Here is a 26,355-nt window from a genome sequence, read left to right as displayed (position 1 = left end):
GATTCCACCTTGCCGAGGAGTTCCCAGCTCTACGGCCTTGGCCCTGTCCTCACCATTCAGGGGTGCTCCCCAGGCTGGCAGCATCAGCATCCCCCAGGAGCTTGTGTATAAACGCAGAACCCCAGGCTCACCCCAGACCATGCACATCAGAACGGGCAGAGCTAACAAGACCCCAGGGGACTGAATGCCTAGTAAAGTTTGAGATACACAAAGAACCCTCATTCCAGGCAAGTCAGGAATTTTCCCCTGAGCTCTGAAAGACTGGGAGAGCTCGGGGGCTGGGCAGCCTCCTCTCCTCTGGTCACTGCCCTATCCCCCACCCCCACCCAGGCCTCCAAGCCTGACCAGGGCCTCTGACCTCAGGGAAGGTTTTGAAGGGTGAATAGGAGTTCCTCAGAGAGAGGTGGAAGAAGAGCATTCTGGGAAGAGAACTTTGTGCCAAAGCAGGGAGGTGTGAATTGGCAAGGGCACGGGGACCAGGCCTTGAGTGGAAGGTGAGGTGGGAGATGAGGAGGGAGGGAGGTGGGAGGGTGACTTTGAGGGCAGGAAGGAGGAGGGAGGGGGAAAGGACGAGTACACAGCCCGGAATTGCCCGGAATTGCCCATTCTGCCACCCTGGGACCCGAGCACGCAAGTGTGCAAGCACGGCCGGCCGAGGTGGCCAGAAAAGCTCCCCACGGGCACGTCAGTGTGCAAAGGAGCCACTATTACATGAAAAAGACGGCACCGTGTCCCCACATTTCAGAAGGACAGGAGCCAGGGAGGGGGGCCCCAGGGGAGGCTGCACCCGAGGAATTTCAGCGGAAAACTTTGCAGCCCCAGTCCGTTCTACACTAAAGGAAGGGGAAGCCAGCTTCTCCGTGAAGGCACTGCACCCCAGCCCTCACACCCCACCCGGGATCCAGTGATGTGAGGTCCAGGGTGGGGGCGCCCCAACGCCGTCCACGTGGCAATGCGACCTGGGCCCGAGCCCACCAGGCAGCCGGCAAGGAAGCACATTTCCGGTGATGGAGGTGGACGGAGTGTGTGTCTGCGGGGACACAGAGGTGGGCGCCGTGTGGAGATGCGCCACTGCTGCGGGGCCTCCCATAGTGCTTTTTAAGTGGCAGCTGGGGGGCTGCCTCAGCCCCACGTACCACCCGGGGGATTCTGACAGGAGGCTCATCCCTCTGCCCGTGGGTGCGGCTCCCCGGCAGAGGGACCACTGGCTGTGGGGTGCCAGCCCCAGAGCCACACAGCCCAGGGGTGGAGCCCTGCCTCAGTCTCCCCTCTGCTGGGTGACCCGGGCAAATCAAGGAACTTCTCTGAGCCCCCCAGGTTCCACATCTGAAAATGGGACTCAAAACCCAGACCCCATGGGGCAGACGGGTGATAAAACAAGTGGCACGTGGCTGGCCTGCGAGGGGCGCTCATGAACGCTGCTTCCGCCTTCCCCGTCCTCCCTGGAAGGGCAGGACCCCACCACGTTTATTTACCCACCTGTGAAACGACCAGAAGAACCACCAACACGCGGGGGCCAGGCACCAGGCCGAGCCTTTACGAAGACTGTCCGTGCCATTTAATTCTCATGATGATTACGACCCCTGGTATTCACATGGGGAAACTGAGGCACGGGCGGTGAAATGACCTGCCGAGGTCACACAGCCGGCAAGTGGCACAGGCAGCCCATGAACCCGAGCCGTCTGACTGGAGCCCAACCAGATGTGCGGCTTCCAATAACACCGACAGTGACGATAACACTAAAAATACCCGCTTCATAAGAGCGATCGCTGTGTGATCCGGTCAGTGCGAACCCTGCTGACGGGGCTGGCGACAGGTGCTGGTACATGGCGGACACTTGGCAACGGCTACCTCCCTCTCCTCCCCGCCCCCCGCTCTTGCTCCTGTCTGTGTCTCTGTGCCTGAGCGCCTGCCACCGAGCGCAGCAGTGCTGGCCGTCTGGAGGAGGGTGCGAGGAGCAGCGCCCACGGCCTCCTGGGTGGCTTTCTGAGCATCCGCTGAGCCCTGCTGGGTGCCCAGCCCATCTCAGGCTCGGCTGAGGGGGCCGAGGATCACCCCGTCCACTGCCTGGCCTCCCAGCCCCAGCGTCTGCCCCCGGCCCCAGGCCCTCCCTGCCTGGAGCGGGCAGTACAGCGCCCCGAGCCCCCCTCCAGGATGCCTGTGATGAACCCTGCTGCGGCCGGGGGCAGGGGCGTCCTGAGAGCCTGGGGCAGCTCTGACTCCAGCACAGCTGCCCGCGCCCTCCCAGCTCCCCTCTGTCTCCACCCGCCCTGTCCTCCTGCCTCAGTCTCCCCTGGAGTGCTCCGGGGCTGGATCTTGACTTCAGAGTCCCCCCGTCCCCAATAAGGGCTCAGAAAAGGCCTGCGGGGACCCCAGAGGAGGTGTGAACCGAGTGATGGGGCCTCCAGGAACCCAGGTGGGGAGTGGGCACGTGGACCCTCTCCTTCCTCCTCTGCCCCCTCTTCCGAGAGGAAGAGCCCAGGTCTGCCGGGGCTCCTGCCCCTGGCGAGGAGCACTGCCGGGGGGCCAAGAGTGGAGGAGCCTCAGGGGCTGGAGAAGCTGGGGTTGTCCACATGACAGAGCTGGACGGGGGAGGGGAAGGAGCGGCCACAAGGGCTGAGGAGTCCTGGAGACGACAGGAGAAAGTGAGAGAGAGACACTGGGGAGCGGCTGCCACGTGGCTTTTCAAGTCATTTAATGAGCATTAACGAGCTCCCGGCTTTGCACCCCCGGCCCTGCCATTTCCTGATGTGACTGTCGGGCTGTGACATGCTTGTGGTGACCGTTTGGCTGCCCAGCAGTGTTTCGTTGACACCACATTGAGGCTAGGCCACGAGAGGCCGAGGGTCGAGTCGGGTGACAGTCAGAAGCCCGGGCAGTGGCGGTCCCGCCGGAGGTGAGGGCCCAGCTCCGGCAGGACTCTGTGACCTGGGAGGGCTGCCTGGTGGTCTCAGCTGTGGGGAGAGGCGGGCTCAGCAGGGAGGGCAGGGAGGGCCAGAGAGGCAATCAACCAAGGTCACAGAAAGCTCTGAACCAAGGGACAAGGTGGCTGGGGTCCCCAGGGAGGCCCAGAGGTTTGGGCGAAGGAGAGACCACATCAGGTTGCAGGAGAAGAAGGGGAGAAGCAGGCCCTCTGGGCGGGAAGGGACGAGGGAGGGGAGAGAGCAGCCCGAGGAGGTGCAAGGCCGAGAGAGAGAGAGAGAGAGAGAGAGAGAGAGAGAGAGAGAGAGAGAGAGAGAGAGAGAGAGAGACAGACAGAGAGAGAGAGACAGAGAGAGAGAGAGAGACAGAGAGAGAGAGAGAGAGAGAGAGACAGAGACAGAGAGACAGAGAGAGACAGAGACAGAGAGAGAGAGAGACAGAGAGACAGAGACAGAGAGACAGAGACAGAGACAGAGAGACAGAGAGAGGTGGGGAGGGGATGGCAGGGCTGCCTGGCTGAGTGGGGCCGTGGGGTCCCTGGAGGTGAAGGGGCAGAGGCGCAGCTGATGGGGTCCGTGCCCAAGGGGCCGCACTCGGGGACGCCGAGGAGGCGCTCTCAGTGGCTGGCACGTGGGCGTTGGAGGACACACGGCGACAATCTGGAAACGAAGCAGCAGACTCGCAGCTCTTGTTCTGGGAGACGCGCTGCGTACAGCCTGCCCCTGCCCCAGCCGCCTCTCCAGCCACGCCCCTGTGACACTTGCCGACACCCCTGTGACCACACCCACCACGTGGTCGCAGACCCCGCGGCCTCGGCTGGACGGCTCCCTCCGCTCCCACGGGAAGCCTTATCTAACCACAGAGCTCGGCTCTGCCCTGGCTGTGCCCTCATTCCTCCTGTGGCCCCAGGCTGTGTCGAGTCATAGTGAGGTGGTTTACTCGTGTCTTCGTGTGCCCCACTTGTCTCTGTGTCCCCAGCGCCCAGCACACAGCCAGGGTGGGGTGTGGGCTGCTTGGGAGCCAGGAGCAAGTGGCAGGGGGCGGGGACTCGAGAGCCGGACTGCTCGCTCCAGCTCCATCACCTCCCGGCCAGCGACCTGGGGAAAGCTACTTCACCTCTCCACGCGTCCAGCACCCAGTCCTCGGGGTTGCAGGGAGAATCAGATGCAAAAACAGAGCCTGGAATACAGCAAGCGCTCAATAGATGTTGCTAGGGCCACGGGCACCCGCCAGGAGGCCCAGCGAGCAGAAGGTCTGCTCTGCTCTTAAAGCCCATCTCCTCTCCCCTCTGTTGGCAAAATGGAAGCCAAGCAGAAGCCCTCGCCCAAAGTCACACCGAGCGACCAAGGTCACACCGAGGGCAGAACGGGAGCAGGGAGGTGCCACGTGAACGCCCTCTCCCGAGTCCCATCCTTGTAGGTTTCTGACGATGGTTTCTGAATAAACGCTCACGTGGTCACGCAAACACGGTTCTGAGTCCACACGTACGAGAACCAGGGGGACACAGAGGGGCTCTGAGCTCCAAAATGAAACGTCTCCCCATTTAGACGGCAGAGCCCCCGGATGGCGAGCTGCCTCTCGTTGGGACACTGTGAACGTGGACTCTACGCACAACCCCGCAGCCGCGGCAGCTCTTCCCCTCCGCGGCTGACGACCTTGAATCCATCCGACTGCACAGCACGGCACCCAGCACACAGGAGGTGCACAATGTGTGCAGTGTGGAGACAGACAGGGGTTCAGAGCAAGGGAGAACTGTTGGAACCGGTCCTCCGTGACTCGGGAAATAGACCAACTCTCTTTCCAGTGCAGGCTGAAGGCAGGACGGCAGCAACCGCGGGAGGCGGGCTCACACGGCCACCTCGCCAAGTGCACAGGGAGGTACGAGATTCCAAACGGGGGAGAGAGGAAGGACACGCCATCATTTAAACGGTGGATTCCCAGCTCTCAAGAAGCTTGGCTACAATGATTCTCAAACTGAGGTCCCTCAGGCACCCCACTCCTGGACAGTGGGGTCCGGATGAGACCCGGGAAATGATTCTGACACCCAAGTGTGGCTGCTGCAAGAGATCCACATCTCAGGAAACCCCAGGATCGGGGCGGACCATTGTCTGTGCTTGGGGTGGGCTTGTGTCTCTCCCCCACTCCTCAGGGTGGAGACAAGCCTCGTCTCCACCCAACCCCTCTGCATCACGGGAGCCCGGCCTGGGGCCCCCCCACCCCCGGGGGGGACCTGCTCAGTCGATGTTTGTCAAACTGAGCTGAGCCAGGCTATCTTTGTCTCCTATGTGATAGATGAGGCGATTATCCGATCAATAAGCTTAAGCTGATGTGAGTGTATCTTATGAATTATTTAAGTCATTCATTATTGAAGCAGTCACTATCTGTTAGCCATTTAGGCGATCGTTAACTGGCTTGGCTGCACCTGCATCGGGAAGCAGCAATGGTTAACTGAGCACCTACGAAGTGCTGGGGGTTTACGTTAATCCTCAGGACACCCCGGCGTGGGGAGTGCATTCTGACTCTCCATCCTTCACGAAGACTGGAGGTTAAGAGCGGGGAGGTCACCTGTGATGCTCCTGGACTTGGCAGTGATCGCTGAGTTGCAGGTTTCTGCACCTGATCTCACAGCCTGGGCTCTGTGTCGTGATGTCCGGGGATGATGCGCCCCACGCCCTGCGTGCCTGTGGCTGCAGCTCAGCCCCACAGAGCATCTGAACCCACACCCAGCCCCTTGATGTGGGCATCTGCGCTCAGCCTGGCTCCTGTCCTGGGCCGATTCCTGTCCTCGGTGCTGGCACAGTGGGTTCCTGCTCCAAAATGCACAGACCCTGCTCTCTCCTTCCAACTCTGCCCCGCCCAGGGACCCCCCTGTTAGCTTATTCCCACATACCACCAAACTGGGACTGGACAGAAAGGAGAGTAGCGTAGAAGATGTCAGACCTGAACACGCCCCTTGGGCAGGGTAACTGGGCTCTGCTGGGCCAGCCACCCTACAAGGCCAACCGACTGAGACCTCACTTCCCTTGCCGGCTTCCTTCCCTTCCCCTGGGCAGCCTGCCTGTATCACCTCAGACGCTTTTCTGTGATTCAATGTGTGTGCACGATGGAACCCAATAATATGCATATTTCCTAGCTTCATGCCGAAAAAGCTTCTCCCCCAGCCCCTGACAGACTGATTTGTTTCCTTTGACCAGACTGTGACAACTTGGAAAGCCATCTAATTTCCCCTTTTGCCTTGGCAGCCAGGAAACTCACAACTCCATTTAATGCTCTCTGGCAAAAACTTCTACACCAGGCTATGTGCAATATACTTGCAAGCTTTGCTTCCAAGCTCATTTCCACCTCTCATTTTGACTTTCCTGCCCAGGCATACATTGTTACCATGGGCAACTTCAAATCTTGGCAAATAAGGTAAGCAAATAATCAGGTCATCGACGAGCCAAACACAGCAGCAATAAAGATCTAGTATTTTCCAAGCTCATCAAAGACAAGTGACCCAGGGCGGCCTGGGCCTCGATCGCAACCACTCACCAGGCAGATGAACTCTGGAAGGTCACCAGTGGCGGGCTGTGGGTGTCTCCCTGCAGTGTGTGCACAGCCTGGGGGGCTTGCGGCAGGGGGCCGGGGGGAGGCTGGGGCTGCGGGGCCTGCTGCCCCCGCTGGGGGGCCCGGGCAGGGTTCCCCCACCGCCGGGGGTCCTGCTTCATCCAGCGTCCGTGGATGCCCCACCGCGCCAGGTAGACCTTGCAAACGTCGTAGTTCATTGCCGAGTAATACAAAAGATCCAGGGCCAGCAGCATCAGCACGAAGAAGCCATAGATCCACACTCCCAGCAGGGCGGTGTAATTGCTGGGGAGAAAGGAGAGAGAGGCTGAGAGGGGAGACGGCAGCGACCCGCTCGGGCTGGAGTTAATCAGTGGGGCTCATTAGGGAACGTGGGACGGGAGCTATTTCGGGGTCCCGGAGAGGAGGGGCGGCGAGCCCCACTGGGGTGGGGAGTCTTGGCTCCCTCTCCTCGAGCCCACTCTCCACCTCCTCTCCTCCTCCTGCCCGTCTGCCTCCTCCCAGATCCCTGGACTCCACTGCCCAGGGCCCTGCCCCTCCTGAACATCTGCCCCAGGACCCCAAGTCCTTGGGCCGGGATCGAGCAGGCCCCACACTGCTGGCCCTCTGGAAGAAAGTCTCAGCTGGGCATTCGGGGCTCCCATGATGCCGTGGCCCCTCCCTTCACCTGGCACCTGGGACGCTCTCCCGGCCCCCCTCACTGTCTCCTCCCCTCCCCGCCAGCTCCCCCTGTCTTACTGGGCCCAGGGCAGATGCAGGAAGTCCGCTGTCTCAGGACGAACCCACCCAAGTTCTGGAGCCATAACCTCCCTGCTCCACAGCACCCACATGGGGCTGTCTCACACCCCCATGTGCAGCGTGCGACTCAGCCGATGTCCCCCCACCCCGGCCGGCTCCCTCCCAGCCTGCTCCCTCTCTCAGAAGCCCAGGAAACGGCATCAGCTGCCCGCCCCGCACCCCACGCAGCATCACTGGTCCCCGCTGTCCCACCAGCCACATGCCTTTCAGACCCTCCCTCTGTCCCCAGCCCCTCGGTCCTCTTCACCAGGCACCACCACACTGTGGGGCTGGGAGTCTCAGGCCCAACATCCTTCTCTTATTCGATACCCAACGGTTCTCCACCCAGGGCTGCTCCGCCCTCCAGAAGCAGAAATGATGGCGCGTTTTCAGCTGCAAATGCTCACAGCCCCTTTGTGGAGCCTGGTCCCCAGCCAACCTGTCTCTTCACCGAGGAGCACGCCCTGCTCACTCCAACACCGGGCCTTTGCACAGACTGTGCCTTCTGCCTGGCCAACCCTTTCTGTTTCCTGTCCCCTTCCTCCTCTGCCTGACTCCTGCCACTGCCTCTTGGAGACTGCCTCCCCCAGGAAGCCTTCAGGACCGGCTGCCCCTCCTACCCGGCTGGGTCAGGCCTCCTCTGGCCTGAGTGCCCCTCAGACCCAGCCTCCGCCCCCCGGGGCCGTGCTGTCGGGGTCCGTGTATATCTTCCTGCCCAGCCAGGGTCTGAGTCTCCCCCGGGGCCAGGAAGGGGGGATTCCTGGTCTTGCCACTGCAGCCGAGGCTGCTGGGCCCCGAACAGGCTCGCCAGGGACCGTGGCTGTTTAAAGGACCGATTTATTAATCACTCGCCCGCCGCCTCCGTCTGCTCCCTGCTGCGGGCATCTGTTCAGGTGGGTGTGTGCTGGCGGGTGGCGACGGGGAGGCGCCATGCTGAAAAGGTCGGTGGCCAGCCTCGCCGCCCCACACCCCACAGGGAGGGACCCGCCCTGGCTCTCGCCGGACGGGGCCCCTGGTGTCCTGGATCCCCACAGCAGCTCCCTCTGGATCCTGTCCGGAGCCGGGGAGCACGGGCCCGGAGCCAGGAGGCCTGGTGCTGGCTCCTCCGTGGCCCGGCTTTGCTGTGTGGCCTGGGAGAACCCCTGCCTATCTCTGGGCCTGGAGGAGCTGATGTGAAACCCCTCTCAGTCTCAGTCTCCAGACTCTGGACCCTCCGGCTCGGTCCACCCCCGGCCCAGCCTTGGCCTCTGCAGCGAGATGGGGGCTGCCCCCTCCGGCTCCCCCAGCCCCCTCCGGCTCCCTCAGCCGGGGATGCTCACTGCGGCTCATGCGTGCCATCTGCCTGGAATGCCTCCCCTCCCCTCCCTGGGGGACCCCCTGCATGTCCCCAGCACTTAGCGCGGAGCAGTCGCCAGCAGGTGCTTGGGGCTTCGCATCTGCTTGCAGAAATGAGTAACCCGACAATTCTGCATCACGGCCGCCCCTGCTCCCTCCTGCGGCCCCACCCCCGGCCCCCACCTGCCTGAGGCCTGCAGCAGGCTCAGGGGCTTGTTCACACTGAGGTGTGAATGACTGACAGCCAGGCCCCCAGCTGCCTCATTTTGGGGCCTGGAGACATTGGACGTGGAATTCCTGCCAGGGAACAGAGGCCGGCAGCCCTGTCCGGCGTGCTGAGGCAGGAGTCCTGGGGTGGACGGCCACGTGGACAGAGGAGGAGGGCCTGGCTCCAGTCCCCAGAGCGCCTGCCCTCCCAGCACCCCCTCTCCAGTCTCCCCTGCACCCCCACGGAGAGGATCCAAGCATCAGGCTTTTCCTCGCTGGTTCCCATGGCAGCAGCCGCGGGGGCTAAGGGAGGGGAGCGGGGGCAGGGACAGGGGCAGGGGCAGCTGTTTGCAGATGCTGCCGGCAGAGAGGGAGACCATGACGCCAGCCGGGAGTGGTGGCTGGACCATGGCCGGGCCTGGGACCATTAGGACTGAGAAGTAATAACAGTAATGCAAGCAGCAGCCGTGCGTCGCTCTAAACACTTCACGCGTTAGCCCCTGCAATGTGCAAAACAAACACGGAAGGAAGGATTATTGCATCACCCCCATTTTACAGATGGAAACCTGAGGCTCAGAGGAACTAAGAGACTTGTCTAAGATCTCACAGCTGTTAGGTGGCAGAGCCAGGATTTGAACCCAGCAGTCTTGCTCCAGAGCACACATTCCTAACCACTGCACTGTACTGCCTTGGACAGGTGCCACCCAGGTCCTCGGGGCAGACAAGCCGTCTCCAGGCCTTTGTCTATGCTGTTCCTCTGCCTGGAACTCACTCCCTACCTCCTGCACACCCAGCTGGCCCTGCCCCCACGTCTTAGTGCAGCTATCACCTCCTCCAGGAAGCCTTCCTTGATGTCCTGTGTTGAGTCCAACCCCTCCCCTGAGCTCCCAAAGCCACTGGGGTTCCCAGAATACACTGTGCTGTCTTTGCTGTTTTGTAGGACTGTCTGCACCTCGAGATCAGAGCTCCTTGAGGCCAGGGTCGGAGTCCAACCCATCTTTGCATGCCCATCGCTCGGCACAGGGCTGCTGCTGATGTTACTTAAGCTAACACACATTGAGTGCTTGTGGTGAGCCGGTGACGATGGCGGCCTTGATGTCAATCACTTCCTCACTGGATTCTGTCTTCTCTGTGCACAGTCACTAACAGTTACTAGTAACACTGGCAATCACAGCATGCCAGTGCCCGGTGTTTCTGGATCTTTGCAACAAGACCATGAGTTAGGAGCCGTCTCTCCAATCGACAGACGAGGAAATGAGGCCCAGAGAGGCCAAGTCCCTGGCCCAGGGCTCACAGCCGGAAAGGGGCCACGCTGGGAGGTGGACCAAGGTCCATCTGACCTCAGAGTGTGCTGGACCTTGGGGACATCGCAAGGTCAAGCCTAGGACAGACGTGCAGGGAGGGGTCCCCGCCTCTGCTTGGCGAGCCCACTTGTCCTGGCTCACCATCTACCAGGAATTGAGAACGGGTTCCAGCCCCCCAAGAGCATCCTGCAAATCAGTGTGTCATTGTCCTCGCGCGCATGGGCACTCCAGGCCGGCAGGCGTCTGCAGCCGGCTCACTCTAATTGGCATTTGGGGGGACGGGGGTGGTGGGGTGGTCCCACTGCCCCACCGGCTCAGAGCGGGAGAGGCACCTGCAGGAGGGGCTGCCTTCGCTGACTCCCGCCCCCCCTGCAGGGAGACCACGCTGCAGGAGGCAGCGACCGAGATGCCCGGCCACGGCCACGGCCACAGCCCCCAGGCAGCTCTCCTGCCTCCCTGGTCTGCCCGCCCCGCGGCTGGCAGGCTAGAAGCACTCTGGTTTTTTAAAATTTAATTAAAAAATGTGATCTGGAAATTAACTCCATCCAGATGCAGGGGTCTTTGTGGGGTGTGTGTTTTATAAAGGGGAGAAGATAAAATAGAGGCTGTTTTATGGGGCAAGATGTGAGGCCAGCCAAAGCCACAGACAACAATTTTTCAGTGTATTTTGGGATATTTACTGATTCGAATTCTTTTGGTGTTTCCCGAGCAATAAACAAAACCTCTGACGGAAGAGTCTCACTGATGCCTCCGGGGACAGGAGCAGGTACCTCAGCAGACGGAGCAGCTGTGGCCAGATGGAGGCCCCGTCACCACCCCGTAGGCAGACCCCGGTGAGGACAGAGGAGGCAAGCTCCTGAGGCCGTCAGGTCAGAAGCAACACGGGCTGCAGAGCTCACGGCCTGGCCAGGGCTGCCTGGGAGACGGCTGACGGCCCCTCGGCCGACCTCACTCGAGAAATGAGAGCCTTGAGTCCATTCGCCAGGCAGCCTGCGGGTCAGGGCGACAAGGCTGATAACCCTGGGGACTAAATTCTGGGCCCAAGAAGTCACGACTGCATGGATTCCAATCCAGGCTCTGCAAAATTCTCTCTCTGTGATCTTGGGAAACAGGGATCTGCTTTCCTCATCTGTAAAATGGGAATATAATACTCTCTATTTGGTGGTGGAATTGTGAGGTCAATGAGATAACACGGGAGCCTGGAGGGAAAGGACCCACTGAGTGCTGGCTCCTGCGATTAAAGCACAGAGGGAGCGCTCAATAGATCTAGGCCCAGAGAGGCCAAGTGACTTGCCTAAGGTCACACAGCAGGATTGAGGCTGTCCAGTGCAGTGGAGGAGCAGGGGCTTTGGGCCAATGAAGTAGAGTCCACTGCTGTCAAAATACTCACCGCCCCTCCCTGTAGGCCTGCCCCGGGATGCGTCCCTGTGCCTCTTCCTGGGAACAGGCTTGGACGTGAGCAGAAACGCTACAGCCGCTTCTGAGCAGAACCTTAAGAGCCACCGCGTGCTGTCGTCGTCGTTCTTTTCCTTCCATCACTGGGACGTCCGCCCCAGATGGGGACCACTTCATCAGCCCTGGTCACAGAATGCTCCGCGCACAGAGCCATAGGTGACCCGAGAAGAACGCGAGTGTGAGACAAAAATAAGCCTGCGTCTCAAGCCCCGGGGACTTGGGGGCTGCTCGTCACCTCAGCATAACTGAGCCTGGAGGACAGATACGTCTATCCCAAACCCTGCTCTGCCGCTTGTGCGCTGTGTGACTACGGGCAAGTTTTCAGCCTCTCTGAGCCTCGGCCCTGGCGTAACGGGACTGCGGGACCTTCTTCACAGACGACGCCTCTGCGCGGATGAAAGGAGCTGGGTGAGCCAGGCCCCTCGAGGTACCCTGAGTGCCCCTAACGGTTCATTTGTCCCCTCTTCCTGGCTGGGTGGCGGGTGTTCAGTTCAGGAAACATCACGGGGTCTGGAGCCTCTTCCGTTTTTCACGGAACCAGTGTGTGTGTCGATTTCATGCTCAATACGGCCTGATGGGGTCGAGCAACCGACAAGAACATTCGGAGGCTTGTGACCCCGCTCGGAGCTGGAGTCAGAGCTCAGAGCGTGTTGGCAGGTGACAAAGGCCCACAGGTGGAGGAGATCCAGGGGCCGTTGGGTCCTCAGGCCACAGGGCGGCCATCGGCGTGGCTGGAACACTGCCGGGCACTGGGAAAAGGAAGCTTCTGGAGGAAAGAGGCCTCGTGTATGGATCGGGGAAGAATAGCAATTCATCCGCCTCGCTCTTCAAGGCCTTTGTGGCCTCGTCTGTCTCCCTGAATCCTCTCCCACGCTCCCACCCCTGCAGCCCACCTGCCCGGGAAGGAACACCCCCGCCTCGCACAAGACTCCACTCCACGCCACCTCTGCCAGACACATGTCCCCTGCCCCCCGAGAGAGCTGATCGCTGACCCCACACGCCCCGTCCCACCCCGTGCCCTGGACGGATGCTCCTGCGGCCAGTTCAGGGCCCTGGTGTGGTCAGCGCTGCTGGCAGCCCACCTGGAAGCTGGCATGGGAAGGTGTGCGGTACACGCCTCCTGGACACCAAGGCCTCTGCCCGCCCGGCTGCAAGTGGCATCTCGCCGTGGCCGTGGGCTTGGCAAGGCTGCTTCCCTCGCTCCGTCTTTCTGCCGGGCAGCCAGAACCAAAACAAACCATTCTGTTCCTCCAGAAAAATACAAATAAATAAGTCATCAGAGCGCTCTCCTTTTTCCTGTCACCGGCCCCGCCTCCTGGCTGATTCACTGGCAGGGCGGGCGAGGGGGGCGGGCGCCAGGCAGCCCTTGCTGCTAACGGACCCCATGCACCTTCATGAAGCCCCGTCAGAGTCACGGCTGCCCTGATCCATCTAGATGGGCGCCGGCGGGCGCTAACCCAGCTAGGATATTAGAACATGAGGCCTCTTGGCTGAGATCTGGCGCATCCCCAGCATCAGACAAGTCCTGCCTTTCTGGATGCACCCGGGGGTGACAGAGCCCAGTGGCCGGAACAAGGGCTCCGGCGTCCCTCAGGCCTCGACTGTAGCTGGAACAGGACTGCACCAGCCTGGGCCAGCCCTTCCTTCTCCCTCTCAGAGCAGTTACGAGGATTAACAGGGCAACACAGCATCTTGCCCAGAGGGGTCAGAGCCCCAAAGGGCAGAGGGAAGGAACTCTGCCGGAAATGCTCCTTCCTCTGCACCATGTGGCTCCCACCTTCTTAAAAACTTCCCGATGCAGGAAAACCAAGCACACGCCTCCCTCCCTGGGGCACAAGGAGAGCGTGTAACAGGACGGCCCGGGTGAGGCGTGGGAGCCTGATGCCTCGTCCGTGCGGGCTCACCGCGTGACTGGGGCAGGCACGGCCCCTCCCTGTGCCCCTCTCCTCATCTATGGGAAGGGGAGGCGGTGGGCAGCTCAGTGGAGAACAACAAGGGAGGAATCCCTCCAGAGAGGCTCTCTCAAGGGGGCAATCCTGAACCCACACGTGGCAACGCCAGGAGACCCTGCTGGTTGTCACAGCCAGGAGGAGAGGAGGGCATACCACCGGTGTCTCGTGGGTTCGGCCAGGGATGCTGCTAAGCATCCCACAATGCACAGGGCAGCCCCCACAAAGCAGGATCGGGCCCAGGTGTCAACGGTGCGAGGTGGGGATCCCCACTCCGGGGCCTCCCCTGCCGCTCCGCCCCCACTGGTGGAAGGCCCCAGATTTATCAGAGCAGCCTCCAGACCTGAGCTGGCTCCTGGCTCCACCACCGACCAGCTGCCTCGATCAGGCAGGTTCCTCCCCCTCTGCGTGCCTCGTCTTCCTCGGGTGTGAAGGGGGCTAAGGGTGGGCGGCCAGGTGACTTGAGCCACGTGATGAGGAGAGAGCACTGAGCTGGCCTCGTGCTGCCTGCTCTGCAAACGCTGTCAGAAATTCAGGAATAAGAACTAAGCTCTTCTTCTTCAGTATTTCCGTTCCTCTCCAGGGGAAGGGCTTTATTTTGTGGTCCAGCCCTCCAGCATCAGCAAGCAGGACCCACTGTGCTGCCGCGGTGGAGTATTCCGTGTGAAATCCTCTGTAAATGTGCAGATTATAGAAACCTGTGGGCTTCGAAATGAGGATCCCAGACACCAGTCGCCAGAGCCCTGAAGGCTGGCTGTCTTGCCAAGCCTCTGTCTTCTGTCTGGCTGTCGGCCACAGCTACAACACCTCGGGGTCCTAACCCCAGTCCTGGCACCACCCTCCTCCTTCAGGGAATCCGTCTTTGACTTTATAAAAGGCTTGGGTCAGATTCCAGGCCTGACTCCAGCTCTCGTGATGGACAGGGCTCGTTGAACGACTTCACACACAGAATTATTCTAAGGCCTGAGCAGATGGCAAGATATTCACGGGAAGCACCCATGCATTTGAGGAAGGAAGGCTGGGGAGCCGGCCTCGGTGGGAGGAGGGGAGATCTGGGTGATAGTCAAGGAGTTTGCATCTCCTGCTTGACTAAAGGAAAGAGGTGACTTCCCCTGAGTGAGCATGGCACAGAGGCCAAGCCATCAAGCCCCAACATCAGACAGAGAGATTGGGGCTCAGACCCCACCGCTTCCCAGTGGGGCCACTATTCCCTTCAACAGTCACTCAACAAACACTCATCTAAGTGGACTTTTCCCTACCATGAAAAAGTATATCCACCCCAAGAGTCCGCCTCAGGCTTATCGGCAAAATATCTGAAACATCCCCATTAAAGTCAGGAAGAAGATAAGAATGCCTGACAGTTTTAAAGAAGGTTTTAGAGGTACTAGCCAACATGATTGGACAAGAAAAAGAAGTGAGCCACAGAAATTGGAAGCAGGAGATAAAATTATCATTGTTTGCAAATGGCATAATTAAACCTAAGAGAATCAACTGAAAAGTATTAGAAAGATAAGAAATTTCAGTGAAGTGGTTGAGTATAAAATTCATATTTAGAAAGCATTAGGTTTGATCATCTAAACAATAGTCGGTTAGAAGATATAGTAGAAGAAAAGACCCTATTTGTAATAGCAGCATGAAAAGAAATAAGCAGGAATCAATTGAAAAGATATGTACAATATCTGTATGATGAAAACTCAAAAATACTATGAAATAAAATTTGAACAACTGGAAAGACATACTGTGTTCTTGGATGGGAATATTCAACATCACGAGAAGTCAATTCTGAATTAATCTATGAATTCAACACAATCTTGGGAAAAAATACGAACTGGATTTTTGGGCTGAGTAGGAGGACTATATGAGCTAATTCTAGAGTTCATATGACAAGAGACTCAGGGGGAATAGAATAAGAAGACATCAAAACATATTAAAAGGCACAGTAGTTAACATAGTGAGGTACTAGCATATGGGCAGATGGACCAACGACAGCCATGAGAAAGTATCATGATCTACCCTGATACTCAAGGTATTTAGTATATTTAATATATTTAGTATTTTTAGTATTTAGTATACAGTGTAGTTAGTATTTTTTACTTACTATATTTAGAAATTTAGTATATTATAGTACATGATAAGTTTGCATTTTACATCAGTGGGGAAAAAGACAGACAATTCAATGAATGGTGCTGGCTATCCATTTGGAGAAAAAAAAAAAAAAAGAGTTAGATTTCTACCTCAAAACTTACACCCAAATAAATTCCTGACAGAGCAAAGATTTGAAGGCAAAAAACTAAAACATAACAGAAGTAAAAGAAAACATGAGGGAATTTTTAATGATCTCAGAGTAGGGAAAGCCTTTTTCAGTCTGATACAAAACCCAGAAGACATAAAAGAAAAAAAAATTGGATATAATTTGATTATATAACAATTAAAAATTAAGCATGAGAAAAAAGCATCACAAATTCAGAGGCACACTGAGAAAATATTTGCAACTCATCATATCACCTTCATATATAAAGAGTTCTTGTAAAGAAATAACAAAAAGGCCAACAATTTAATAGGAAAATGGCAAAGGACATAAACAGCTAGCTCACAGGAAAAGAAATACAAACAGGCTCAAACATGAAACGATGCTCAGTTTCACTCATAATAAGAGAAATGCATGCTGTTTCAATCCTCCATATTTAGCACATTCCCACTGCTTCTCTGCTGACAAACTCCTCCATTTTCTTTACACTAGTGGTCCCTTCATCAGGGCCCTGGTCTCATGCGTTTTAATCACCTTAAGGAAAGGGGCTTCGGAGGATTAACTTCTGGTCAAAAGCGTTAATCGATATTTTTTAACAAATAATGAATCAACAAAGAAACTTGGGCCCTGTGGATTCCAGGCCCAAGCACCTTCTAGGCCCAAAAGCCCTTCACACTTGACGTCATTCAACCTCTGCAGCAGCCGTGAGAGGTAGGTGTCATGTGCCCATTTCTCAGATGCGAAGGCTAAGGCTCAGAGGACAGAGCAGGCCAGGAAACCTGGTCGCCTGAAGACCTTCCCAGGCTCCTTCCAGCCCCAGCCGTCCCGACAGTGGTTACCCGACAGCCGCCCCGAGCGCGGTGTTCTGGGGGCGCCCCACCTCCACGGGCCTGAGGCAGCGGGGCGTGGCCCCAGCAGGTACTCACTTGTGCACGTAGCCCTCGGAGCCGGCCGTGAGGTTCGCCTGCATCACCGCCTGGAACTCGGTCTCGCTGCAGCAGTATTTGAAAACCGTGTTGTTGTGGTGACAGCAGAGGATGAAGGTTTTGTTGTCCGAGAGCCGGGGGCAGTGGAAGCCGAAGTGGTAGTGGCCTTTGTGGTCCGTGTAGGGCTCACAGACCCGGAAATGCGCGGACAGGACTGCAAAACAGAGTCACCGGGCTCGGCGGGGTCCCCACCACGCCCGGCTGCCACGGGACCCTCTCCAGTCCATGGGTACCAGAGCGGGGCCTGGTGGGCCTGTCCTAGGGTCCCTCCCCGGAAGACCTCGCGGTCCAGGATGGGCCTCATCTCTGCCAGGAAGCCCCCTCCGGGCTCCTGTCCCTCCCAGGACTCCCTCGACGACAGCCCTGCACATGGTGCCCCCCAGGCTGGGGGCTCCTTGCGGGCAGGGCTGCATCGTAAGCCTCACGTGTACCCCCTCCAGCAGCTCTGCACACAGCAGGCACTCAATGAGGAAACACTATGAACTGAGCACCTACTGTGTGCTTCACAGACTCGATCGCATTTAATCCACTTGGCCACCCTGGCAGGCAGGTCTGCGATCCCACTTTGCAGATGGAGGAACTGAGGCTCAGAGGCCTCAAGGGACCTGCCTGAGCTGGTAAGTGGTGGTGAAGAGGGAATGGAGCCCAGGCCTGCCTGGATCCAGGGTCCGGGCCCTCTCCACAACCCCACCACCAGCTGTGATAACCTGTGTTACCACGTGGGCTGCTGTGGACTCGCGCACAAGCCCAGGCTGGCCTGGCTGGTGAACAGCATGGGGGCAAAAATCGGGTGCCCCTTGTGGAGAAAGTGGTGTCCCCTCCCTACTTTGGTTGCTACTAAACCAGTGCCCTAGATGCGGGGGTCCCCAAGGGCCTGCCTCGGTGGCCCCCACCTCACAGCGACAGAGCTGCCCTGGCCTCGGACCCTCCCTCCCCCGGCTCACGGAAGGAGGCCCTATTCAGCCACAGAGGCTGCTGCAAACCCAGGACGGTATTTACCAGCCGTGCCGACGGTGACAAACAGGAGCGACAGCCCGAACAAATATAACAATGGAAAAAACCCGGAGCCCGCTGTCTCGGCCTAATTAGTATCTTCATAAAAGGGATCGCTGTATCTAATTTGTATCCCTGAAAAGGGGCTTCGCTGGCTGAATACATTTCTCCAACCACAAAGGTGCTGGTTCTGCAAGAGCTCCACAGCCAGTGGGAAGCTCTATCTCTGCGAGGTTCTTAGACTGCAGCCCACACAGCTCCCCGCGCCCGGGGCTGCCGGCGGGAGTCCCAGCTGGCCCGCGCTGGCCCGTGGGCGGGCGGGCCTCGGGGCCGGAGTGCTGCGGCTGGCAGGGGTGGCCCAGTGAAATCCTGGGCCCCTTCCCCAAAGTATAGCTCCCTCTTCTGCGGGGACGGCCCGACCGCTGCAGGAGAAGGGTCCCTAGGGTTTCAGAGCCACAGGAGCTCTCCAGGCCCCCTTCCCAGCCTCGACCTCGGGAACACAGAAGACCCTCTTATGGGGATGCAGAGGCTCAGAGCAGTGGTCTCGAAGTGCGGTCCCTGACCTGCCCCATCTGCCTCCCCTGGGGACGTGTCACAAAGGCCATCTCTTGGACCCTCAGCAAACCTTCTGCATCGGAAGCACTGGGTTGGGGGCCACAATGTGTGTCTTAGCAAGCCCTCCAGGGGATGCTGAGGGGACCCACTGATGGGGCAGAGAAGCAGGAAGTCAGTTCTGGCCACTGTCCCATCCCTGTCCAGGTCGATGAGGCAGCCCTGCATGGATCTGCTCACACGCGGCTGGCAGGGAGCTGGGTGTATCAGGGACACCCACGGTGCTGGTCGGAAAGACGAGCTCAGGCCCCGACACTGGACGGAGGGGCCACCGCGGGACCCGGGGCAGGAAGGGACAGAGTGCGGGAGGGGGCCTTTGAGCTGATCCTCAGAGGAGCCTGCTGTGCAGAGACGGGTGTGCAGGGGGAGGCCAGCCAGGGAGGGGATGTGAAGTCCCCAGGGGCTCACCCCAGCCACCATGGGACAGTCAGGCCACTTGCTCTGGCCATTTGGCAAAGACAAGGAGGCCACCGCCGCTTCCCAAGGAAGAATGTGCCAGAGCCAACGGGGCCCAGGGCTAGGAGCCAGGAAGCCAGGTCCGATCCTGGAGCACGCAGGGCCACCTGGGCCATCGTGGCCTCTCTGAGCCTCCTTCCTCTCACTGACGGGGACCGGCGGTCTCCCAGGCAGCTGGGCTCCAAGGAGCGTTTTGTAAACAGCAAAGCGTGGGCCCCACTTAACACAGGGAGCGTGTGAGCGAACAGCGGACGATGAGGCTGCACCTCCCGGCTTCCAGGCACCGGAGCAGCATGAGGGGTTGCACCTGGGGCCCCAGGGCAGAGGGATGCTCCATTAGGAGGCCAGCGGGCTCTGAGTCACCAGGAAAGTAGGGAGGGGGACACCAAGGAGAGAGACGTTCTACTGGGCACTGGGGCCTTGGGGTCTGCAGAGCTCAGGGCCGAGTCCTGGTCTGGATGGCCGTCATTTAACAGCCATGTGACTGTGTCCACTGACTGTGTGGCCTCGGGCAGGTGGCTTTCTTTCTCTGAGCCTCAGTTCCCTCATTTGTAAAGTGGGGCGAGGAGTTCCTCTCTCCCAGGGGGCAGTGAGGACCAGACGAGCTGACGCACAGAAAAGGAGTGGGGAAAGAAGTGAACGGTGGCCCCCAGACCCCTGGCCTTGGCCTGGCTTTGGCTCTGCTGTCCTGGGGACCCTGCACTGCCCTACCCCAGGGCCCTTCCTGGTCTCCCTGTGAGCCACACCCCCAGCGAAGGGGGCAAGGGCCTGTAGTCACAGGCCAGTGTCAACAGCTGTGCCACAGTGTGAGTGCATGAGGGCAGGAAGAGGTACCGAGAGAGACAGACAGAGACAGAGCAGGTGCCTCGCTCAGACCAGGGCCGAGACCCAGGCTTGCCCCAGGCCCCCTTGCTGTTGGGAGGCAGGGCAGACTTCTCCATCCGGCCAGCTCCAGTTTGGAGCAGCTGAGGACTTGTGACAGGAGAGTGACAGCCTACCTGCAACCCCACTGGGGTCTTGGGGATGGCCTAGGAGGCTGGTGGGGTGCTGGGAGGTGGGGCCCTGGGTTGGGATCCAGCCCTGGCACAGCTATGCTGTTTCAGGCTGGTCAGGCCCTCTCAAAGCCCCATTTTCCTCCTCTAAGCAATGGGATGACTGTGACATCGCCTGACTTCGACTTGCAGGGGAAGCGGGAGAATTGGCACACGGGCTTCTCCCAGGGCTGGCTGGCAGCTCTGTTAACCCCACAGCGTCCTCTAGAATCTCCCAGCTGAGCTCCTGGGGCAGGCGCACGCAGGACAGCTCGCAGTAGGTTCCTCCTGAACAGCACCGAACATGAGGGGGACGCCAGAGGGGCAGGGGACCGGGGCACCCCCTGTCAGCACCCAGAGCCTGGGCCAGCACTGACCCGGGGAAGGGACCACTGCGCCCCACTCCCCACGCCACCCCCTCCCCACTGAGCATCCCGGAGGGTCTACCTGCAGAAAGCAGCAACGAGAGCACGGTGAGCACGTTCAGGGACTGCCGGCCACAACTGGTCATCGTTTGGCTTTCATCGATCCGTCGAGAGCCGCCTGTGTAACGAGATCCGGGAGAAGCCGGGTGTGGGCTGCCTTGCCGGCGGCGGGGGCAGACACCGGCTTCGTGGCCGACAGCGGGGGGCAGCGGGGGGCAGCAGGGGACAGGAGGGCGAGTTTGCCGGGAGCAGGGGCCGGGCCGTGGATGAGAGAAACGCCACCATCCAATTTCCTTTCTGGAATGAGTGACCTTCCCCCACCAGTCAACTGTCACCTCCTTTTCTCTTCACGGCAAAAGGAGGCTTAATCAAAGGAGGACGGACGCTCAGGTGGGGGAACAACCGCGGGCTGAGGCTGGGGGGCAGGCGCCGGGGGGTCACGGGAATGAGAACGGCTGGTTAGCGGGTCGGGTTTGACGAGAGCTCGGGCGCCTCCCGGGTTGGCGGGACCTCGGTCCCCGTGCCGTGTCGCTAACGGTGACTTCCAATAACCCTCAACAAGTCCGCGCCGAGCCGGGCACCTTCCAGCAGCGAACCAAACAGACAAAAGCAGAACTGAATGGACGCTGTCGCTGCCCCGGCTTGCGCTCGGATGAAGAAGGCCGACAGCACACAAACACACAGAGGGTACTTAAAACGCTCCGAGGCTCCTGGAGATACGCCCTAAGGGACCAAACGCAGGGACTGAAACAGGTACCTGTCACCCACGGCCACAGCAGCATGAGTCCCAATAGCGAAAGGTGGAAGCCAGCCACGGGTCCATCGACGGAGGAGTGGACCAACACGCTGCGGTCCACCACACAATGGAATATTATTCAGCCTTAAAAAGGAAGGAAATTCTGACACCTGCTACAAGACGAACACCGAAGACATTACGCTAAGTGAAAGAAGCGACACACAGGAGGACAAACGCTGTGTGATTCCACTTGACTAGAGGAGTCAAATCCAGCGACAGGAAGGAGGATGGCAGGTGCCGGGGCTGGGGGAGGCGGATGGGAGTTAGTGTTTCCTGGGGACAGAGTTTCAGTGTGAAAAATTTCTGGAGACGGACGGTGGTGACGGTTGCACCACAGTGTAAATGGACTTAACGCCCCTGAACTGCACACTTGAAAATGGCTACAATGGTAAAGTTTATGTTATGTATATTTTACCACAGTAAAGAAAGTGATGAAGGGAAGTGAGGCAAGGTGCATGTGGGAGCTGAGTGGGAGCAGCTTTGGACAGGGCAGCCGGGAGGGCCTCACGGCAGAGGTGACGTCTGAGTAGAGACTGAGTGAGGCGGGCACAAGGGCGTGGCTCTTTGGAGGAAGAGTGTGCAGACCAGGAGCAGCAGCTGCAAAGGCCTGAGGGGGGAGCAGCCGGGAGGCCTGTGGGGGACAGTGGGGGACGGTGGGGGGGGTGGGTAGCAGCAGGCCACCTGAGGCAGGGCCTTGGCCCTCAGTGGCCGCTTTAGATCAGGTTGTTGGCTCAGGACAAGCTGAGGGGAGGGGTGACCTCCCTATGGAGGCAGGGAGGCTGGGGAGGAGGCCCGTGTCCTCCGTGTGAAGGGCCCCACGTGGGCTGTAAGCTGCATGTAGCTGCGGGGCGGAGCGGAGACACGGGAAGGGGATGAATCTGCGATCACCGACTGGGTGCCAGGTTCTGGGCCAAACGAGCTCCTGCCCACCACTCTCTCCCCTCACTGTGGGGTGTGAATTGTGTCCCCCGAATTCACGTGCTGCAGCCCTAGCCCCAGGACCTCAGAACGGGCCCTTACTTAGAGACAGGGCTATTGCAGATGTGTGGGGGTCGTCCTGGAGGAGGGCAGGCCCTAATCTGACCGCTGTCCTTACAAAGAGGAAATCTGGACACAGGCACACAGGGAGAAGCCCTGAAGATGGAGGCAGAGAACGGGGCGATGTGTCTACAAGCCCGTGAACGCCCGAGATCACCAGCCAACCCCCAGAAACTGCCTGGAACGGTCTCCCTCAGAGCCCTCGGAAGGAACCAGGCCTGCCGACACCTGGATCTCGGATTCTGGCCTCCAGACAGTGAGAGAATAGGTTTCCGTTGGGTCAGCCCCCAGTCCGTGGGGCTTTGTTCCCGCAGCCCCAGGACACTACCAAACGCCCCACACGGGGACGGTCCCAGGCAGGGCTGGGACCCACACTGAGGTGTGGAGGATGCTCACCCGCTCACCTGGGTGAGGATGCGGATGCCTGGAGAGCCTCGCAGCCCGCCCCAGTGGAGCCCCTGTGGGCCCTCCCAGCCAGGCTGCCCCCACCTGCAGAGGTTTCTTTGGGCTCCCTGCCCCCTCCACCCTGATTCGGAAGTCAGTTCCACCCTGCCCCCTCCCTGGGTGAGGCGCTCCACCCCCTGGGGAAAGGTCCCAAGGCTGAACACACACTGCAGAGATTTGCTGCCAGAGAACGCGGTTCTGGAAGAGGAGACTGGGGCCGTGCGCCACCCACAGGAAGAGCCCCTCTGATTGCCCAGACCCTCCTGGGGCACCCGCTCTGGGCCCAGCCCTGGGCTGGGCTCCTGGGGCCACCAACAAGCTGCCTTGTCCTCGCCCTCAAGAGCTCACAGCCTGGTCAGGGAGATCCAGGGTGCCAGGGGCTGCTCTTCTGAAGTCTGAGCCAGAATAAGAGAAGGGGAGGGCGTGGCCGTAAGATGAAGCCGCAACACCTTAATATGGTGATTACTCTCTGTGACGTCTGTGTCCGCCCCTGGGGAAGGGGCCCTGCTCTCTCTCCACGCAGGCCTCCCTGCTCCCACCAGGAGCAGCTCTGCCCCCATGGGCTGTAAGCTGCCTAATCGCTCTGAGCCTGGGCCTCCTGCCGGCCTCCCTCAGGGCCCTCTTGGGAGGATGAAGGAGATTAAAGCATTTGAAAGTGCTTAGGAAAGGATTTCTGGGGAAACCTAAGGATCAACCTGGAAAATGCACTGCGGGGGATGGGGAGTGACAGGTCCTCTGAGATGACCCCCCGACGTGGCCCCATTCTACAGGTGGGGAAGCCAAGGCCCACTGAGGGCAGGGATGGGTCTCCAGACTCCAGGCCCTCTGGCCCCTGGAGGGCGGCTGGTCCACTTATGGAGCCAGGGCTCAAGTCTGAGGGCTGGTGGGTTTGTTGAATGAATGCCAGGTGGAAGGGGGCTGCCATGCATCTAGCCCTCCCTCTTGCTACCCCTATTCCCTAATAAAACCCTGTATATATTGGAGGGGGCTGTCACTCACACCTGGGGTATCTTCTTCTAAGGCCTGTGAGTCCAAATCCTGTACCACCTTAGAAGCTACTCCAATGCCACCTCATCCAGGAAGCCTGCCTTGATTCTGTCAGCTGGAAGAAGTTTGTCCCTCCACTGAGGCCTATTGTATTCCATCTCTTCTTTCATTAACGTGTTAGTTCATATACTCACTCACTTATTCTCTCAACATCCACTCGCTGACCCCCGCTCGGTAACAGAGCCTGGGCTGGGTTCTGGGGACACGGAGGAGGGAAGTCCCTGCCCTCAGGGTGCACCCACAGCTCTGCCTTATGTGATTGGCCCCCCACGCCCTCTTCTATCAGACCATGAGGGTCCTGGGCCAGGGCCTGCCAGCTGGGGGCCATGGCCTCGGAGCTCAAGCTCCGGAATCCCGCAGGCTGGGGGAGAATCTGTCCCCTGTCCAGCCGGGCACTGGTCTGCTCAGTATCCTGGGCCCGGCCGTGCCCCCGCCCACACCGGGGCTGCCCAGGGATGAGTCAGCGGGCACGGGAAGCCACAGCCCTGTGTGCTGGACAGGGTGGGGGGCTGCCCTACCTCCCTAGGCCCCCGGGCAACTCAGGGGCCAGAACTGAAGGCTGAATCTGCGGTGGAAGAAAAACCCACCGTGCGTCACCGGGACGTTATATAAAAATTCCATTTCTAACCACCCGAGACAGCACAGCTTAGAAGCCAGCCGCCCCGTCCCTGCTGGGGCTGAAAGCGGCTTTGGAAACTCCGTGGCTTCGGTGGCCGGCGGCCCTGGGATCCTGGTTAGGTTTCCCGGAGAGGGCCAGCCTCAGAGGTCACGAGTTCAACAGCCCTGACGTTGATGAGGTCAAAGCCCTCAGCCAGTCCCTCCGTGGGGTCTGCAGTGGGGCCTGGGCTCAGGGACTATGAGTGCAGCTGAGGAGGGTGGGTCACTCCGTCAGGTACACCACCTGGGACCCCCCATGGGTGACGTCTCCAGCAGCAATGGGAGCAGGGGCTGAAAGGGTGAGCACCCCTCCTCCCACCCAGCCCTGCTTCTGGGCGCTGCAGCCGCAGGGGCTGCTGCCCTGGGTCCGGCTGAGTTCTTCCCGTGTACTGGACTCGCTTTTCACTGCGTCATCCCCGGTCAGCCCGATGAGGGAAGTATTAAACCTCCATCTCGTAAAGAAGGCAATGGGCTCAGAGAGGTGCAGTGACTTGCCCAAGGTCACACAGCCACTCAGTGGCTCAGACAGGAGGCCAGCCTGGCCTCCAAACTCGCCCTTCCTCCCAGCACTGTAGGAGCCTCTAGGGCCTCCCGAGGCACCCCCGAAAGCACACGTACCACAAACGGTTTAGATTTATCGTACCGGGTTCTATTTCTTTGAAAATTGGTAAACTGCTCACGGTGGTAGCTGGCAGCCAACAACAAAACTCAAATAAATGGAAGAACATTCCGGATGAGTGGGACTCCCCGAGCTCTGACCGCGTCCGGAGTCACGAGTCAGGCACGCATCTCTGCGGTCCACCCCTCGGGTCAGCCGGGGACTGCTGTTCCCAAATTTGAGGATTATTTTTAAACACCGAATTTGGCGAGGCTGGAGAGGAGAGGAAGGAGGGCATGTGAAGAGAAACAGAGCTGAGGAAGATGAATTAAACCCCACGGGGAACAGCAACAGATCTGTTTGCGCGTCGGCTGGGCCAGCGGGGGGGACAGGGCGGGGTGAGGGGGACGGCGGGGCCCACGGCCTCGGTGCTGCGCAGGAGGGGGTCCACAGACACCCCAGGCCTGGCGGCCGTTGGCCTGGTGCCTGGAGGTTGCGCATCCTCTCTGCACGCGGCGGACCCTTCTCCACCCACCGCGCCCTCCCCTGGGTGTGGCCAAGGGCAGCACCTCTTGCCTGGACCTTGTCAAGGGCAGCCTGGCCTGGAGGGTGGGCCCCTGGGCTTGGGCCACGCTGCCTGGGGCCAGTCCTGGCTCCACCATTCGTAACCACACCCCCCTGTGACGGGGAACAAGTCTCCTTGGCCCTGGAATGGGAGTAACAATAGCGCCTAATTCACAGGGTCCTGTGACATTCGAAAGAAGTGACGCATCAAGCCCTTGCACGGGGCTGGCGCTCATGGGTGGTCCTCGGAAGGCTGGTGGTGACCCCGCCTTGCTGCTGGCTGCTCTGCCCCAGCCCCACCCCCTAATCCAGGTCCTAGGCAGCCCCCAGGGCCAGCTTTCCAAAATGCCCATCTGACTACCCACCACCATCCTAGGACTCCTGGAGGCCCCGGGTCCAAATCCACGTCACTCTGAGGCCCCGTGTGGTCTGGCCCTTGCTGCCACCCCCTTACTCTCTCTGCTCCTCGAGTTCAGCCCTCCAGGATCTGCCTCTCCTCTGGGCCTTTGCACATGCTGTTCCCCAGGCTTGGGATACCCTTCCCCTCTCCTGCAGCAGGGCAGCCTCGACCCAGCTTTGGAAGTTCCGCTGGGGTGTCCGTCTCTCAGGAAGATTTTACCCCCTGAATCTCTCCCTCCCCCGGGTGGGCTCCCGAAGCTCTGGCCCCTCCCTCACCCCAGGGGCAGGCTGGGTGGGATTCACCCGTGGCTGGCCTCAGAGGGAGCATGCTGCCTGCTGCCTCCTTGGTTTGTGTCCTGACTTGAGTGCAAACCGGGAGAAGGCGGGGGCGTTGGGAACACAGACTCTTGCTCTGAGGCCTGGCCCTCCTTAGACCGGGGCCACCTGAGCCCTGAATTTCCTGGCATCGAGAAGAAAGAGGGACACGTGAGTAGTTACACGCCTGTCACCCAAACACGTCCCTCCTTGCCCCACCCTGCGGGGTGCAG

The 26,355-nt window shown here is 59.6% G+C and overlaps 1 protein-coding gene across 2 annotated transcripts in view; it reads right to left on the bottom strand.

The window, feature by feature from the left end:
- The window catches only part of SHISAL1 (shisa like 1), a 75,358-nt gene that overhangs the window by 26,709 nt on the left and 22,294 nt on the right, over nt 1-26,355 (bottom strand). Inside the window, exons 2-4 of one of the 2 annotated variants that reach the window (XM_058568180.1) lie at nt 20,287-20,382; nt 16,688-16,901; nt 6,454-6,771 (exon numbers count right to left, since the gene is read on the bottom strand). In XM_058568180.1, coding sequence (XP_058424163.1) covers nt 6,454-6,771; nt 16,688-16,901; nt 20,287-20,350 — 596 coding nt within the window. In that variant the 5' untranslated portion in view covers nt 20,351-20,382. Of the gene's footprint in view, nt 1-6,366; nt 6,772-16,687; nt 16,902-20,286; nt 20,383-26,355 lie in introns of those variants that run through there. The other variant, XM_058568179.1, reaches the window with a different exon arrangement.

The sequence above is a fragment of the Diceros bicornis genome, chromosome 25 (assembly GCF_020826845.1).
Source record: "Diceros bicornis minor isolate mBicDic1 chromosome 25, mDicBic1.mat.cur, whole genome shotgun sequence".
In the NCBI taxonomy this organism is placed as follows: domain Eukaryota; kingdom Metazoa; phylum Chordata; class Mammalia; order Perissodactyla; family Rhinocerotidae; genus Diceros; species Diceros bicornis.
The sequence above is the reverse complement of the archived record's forward strand: the minus strand, read 5'-3'. Positions and strand labels throughout refer to the sequence as shown.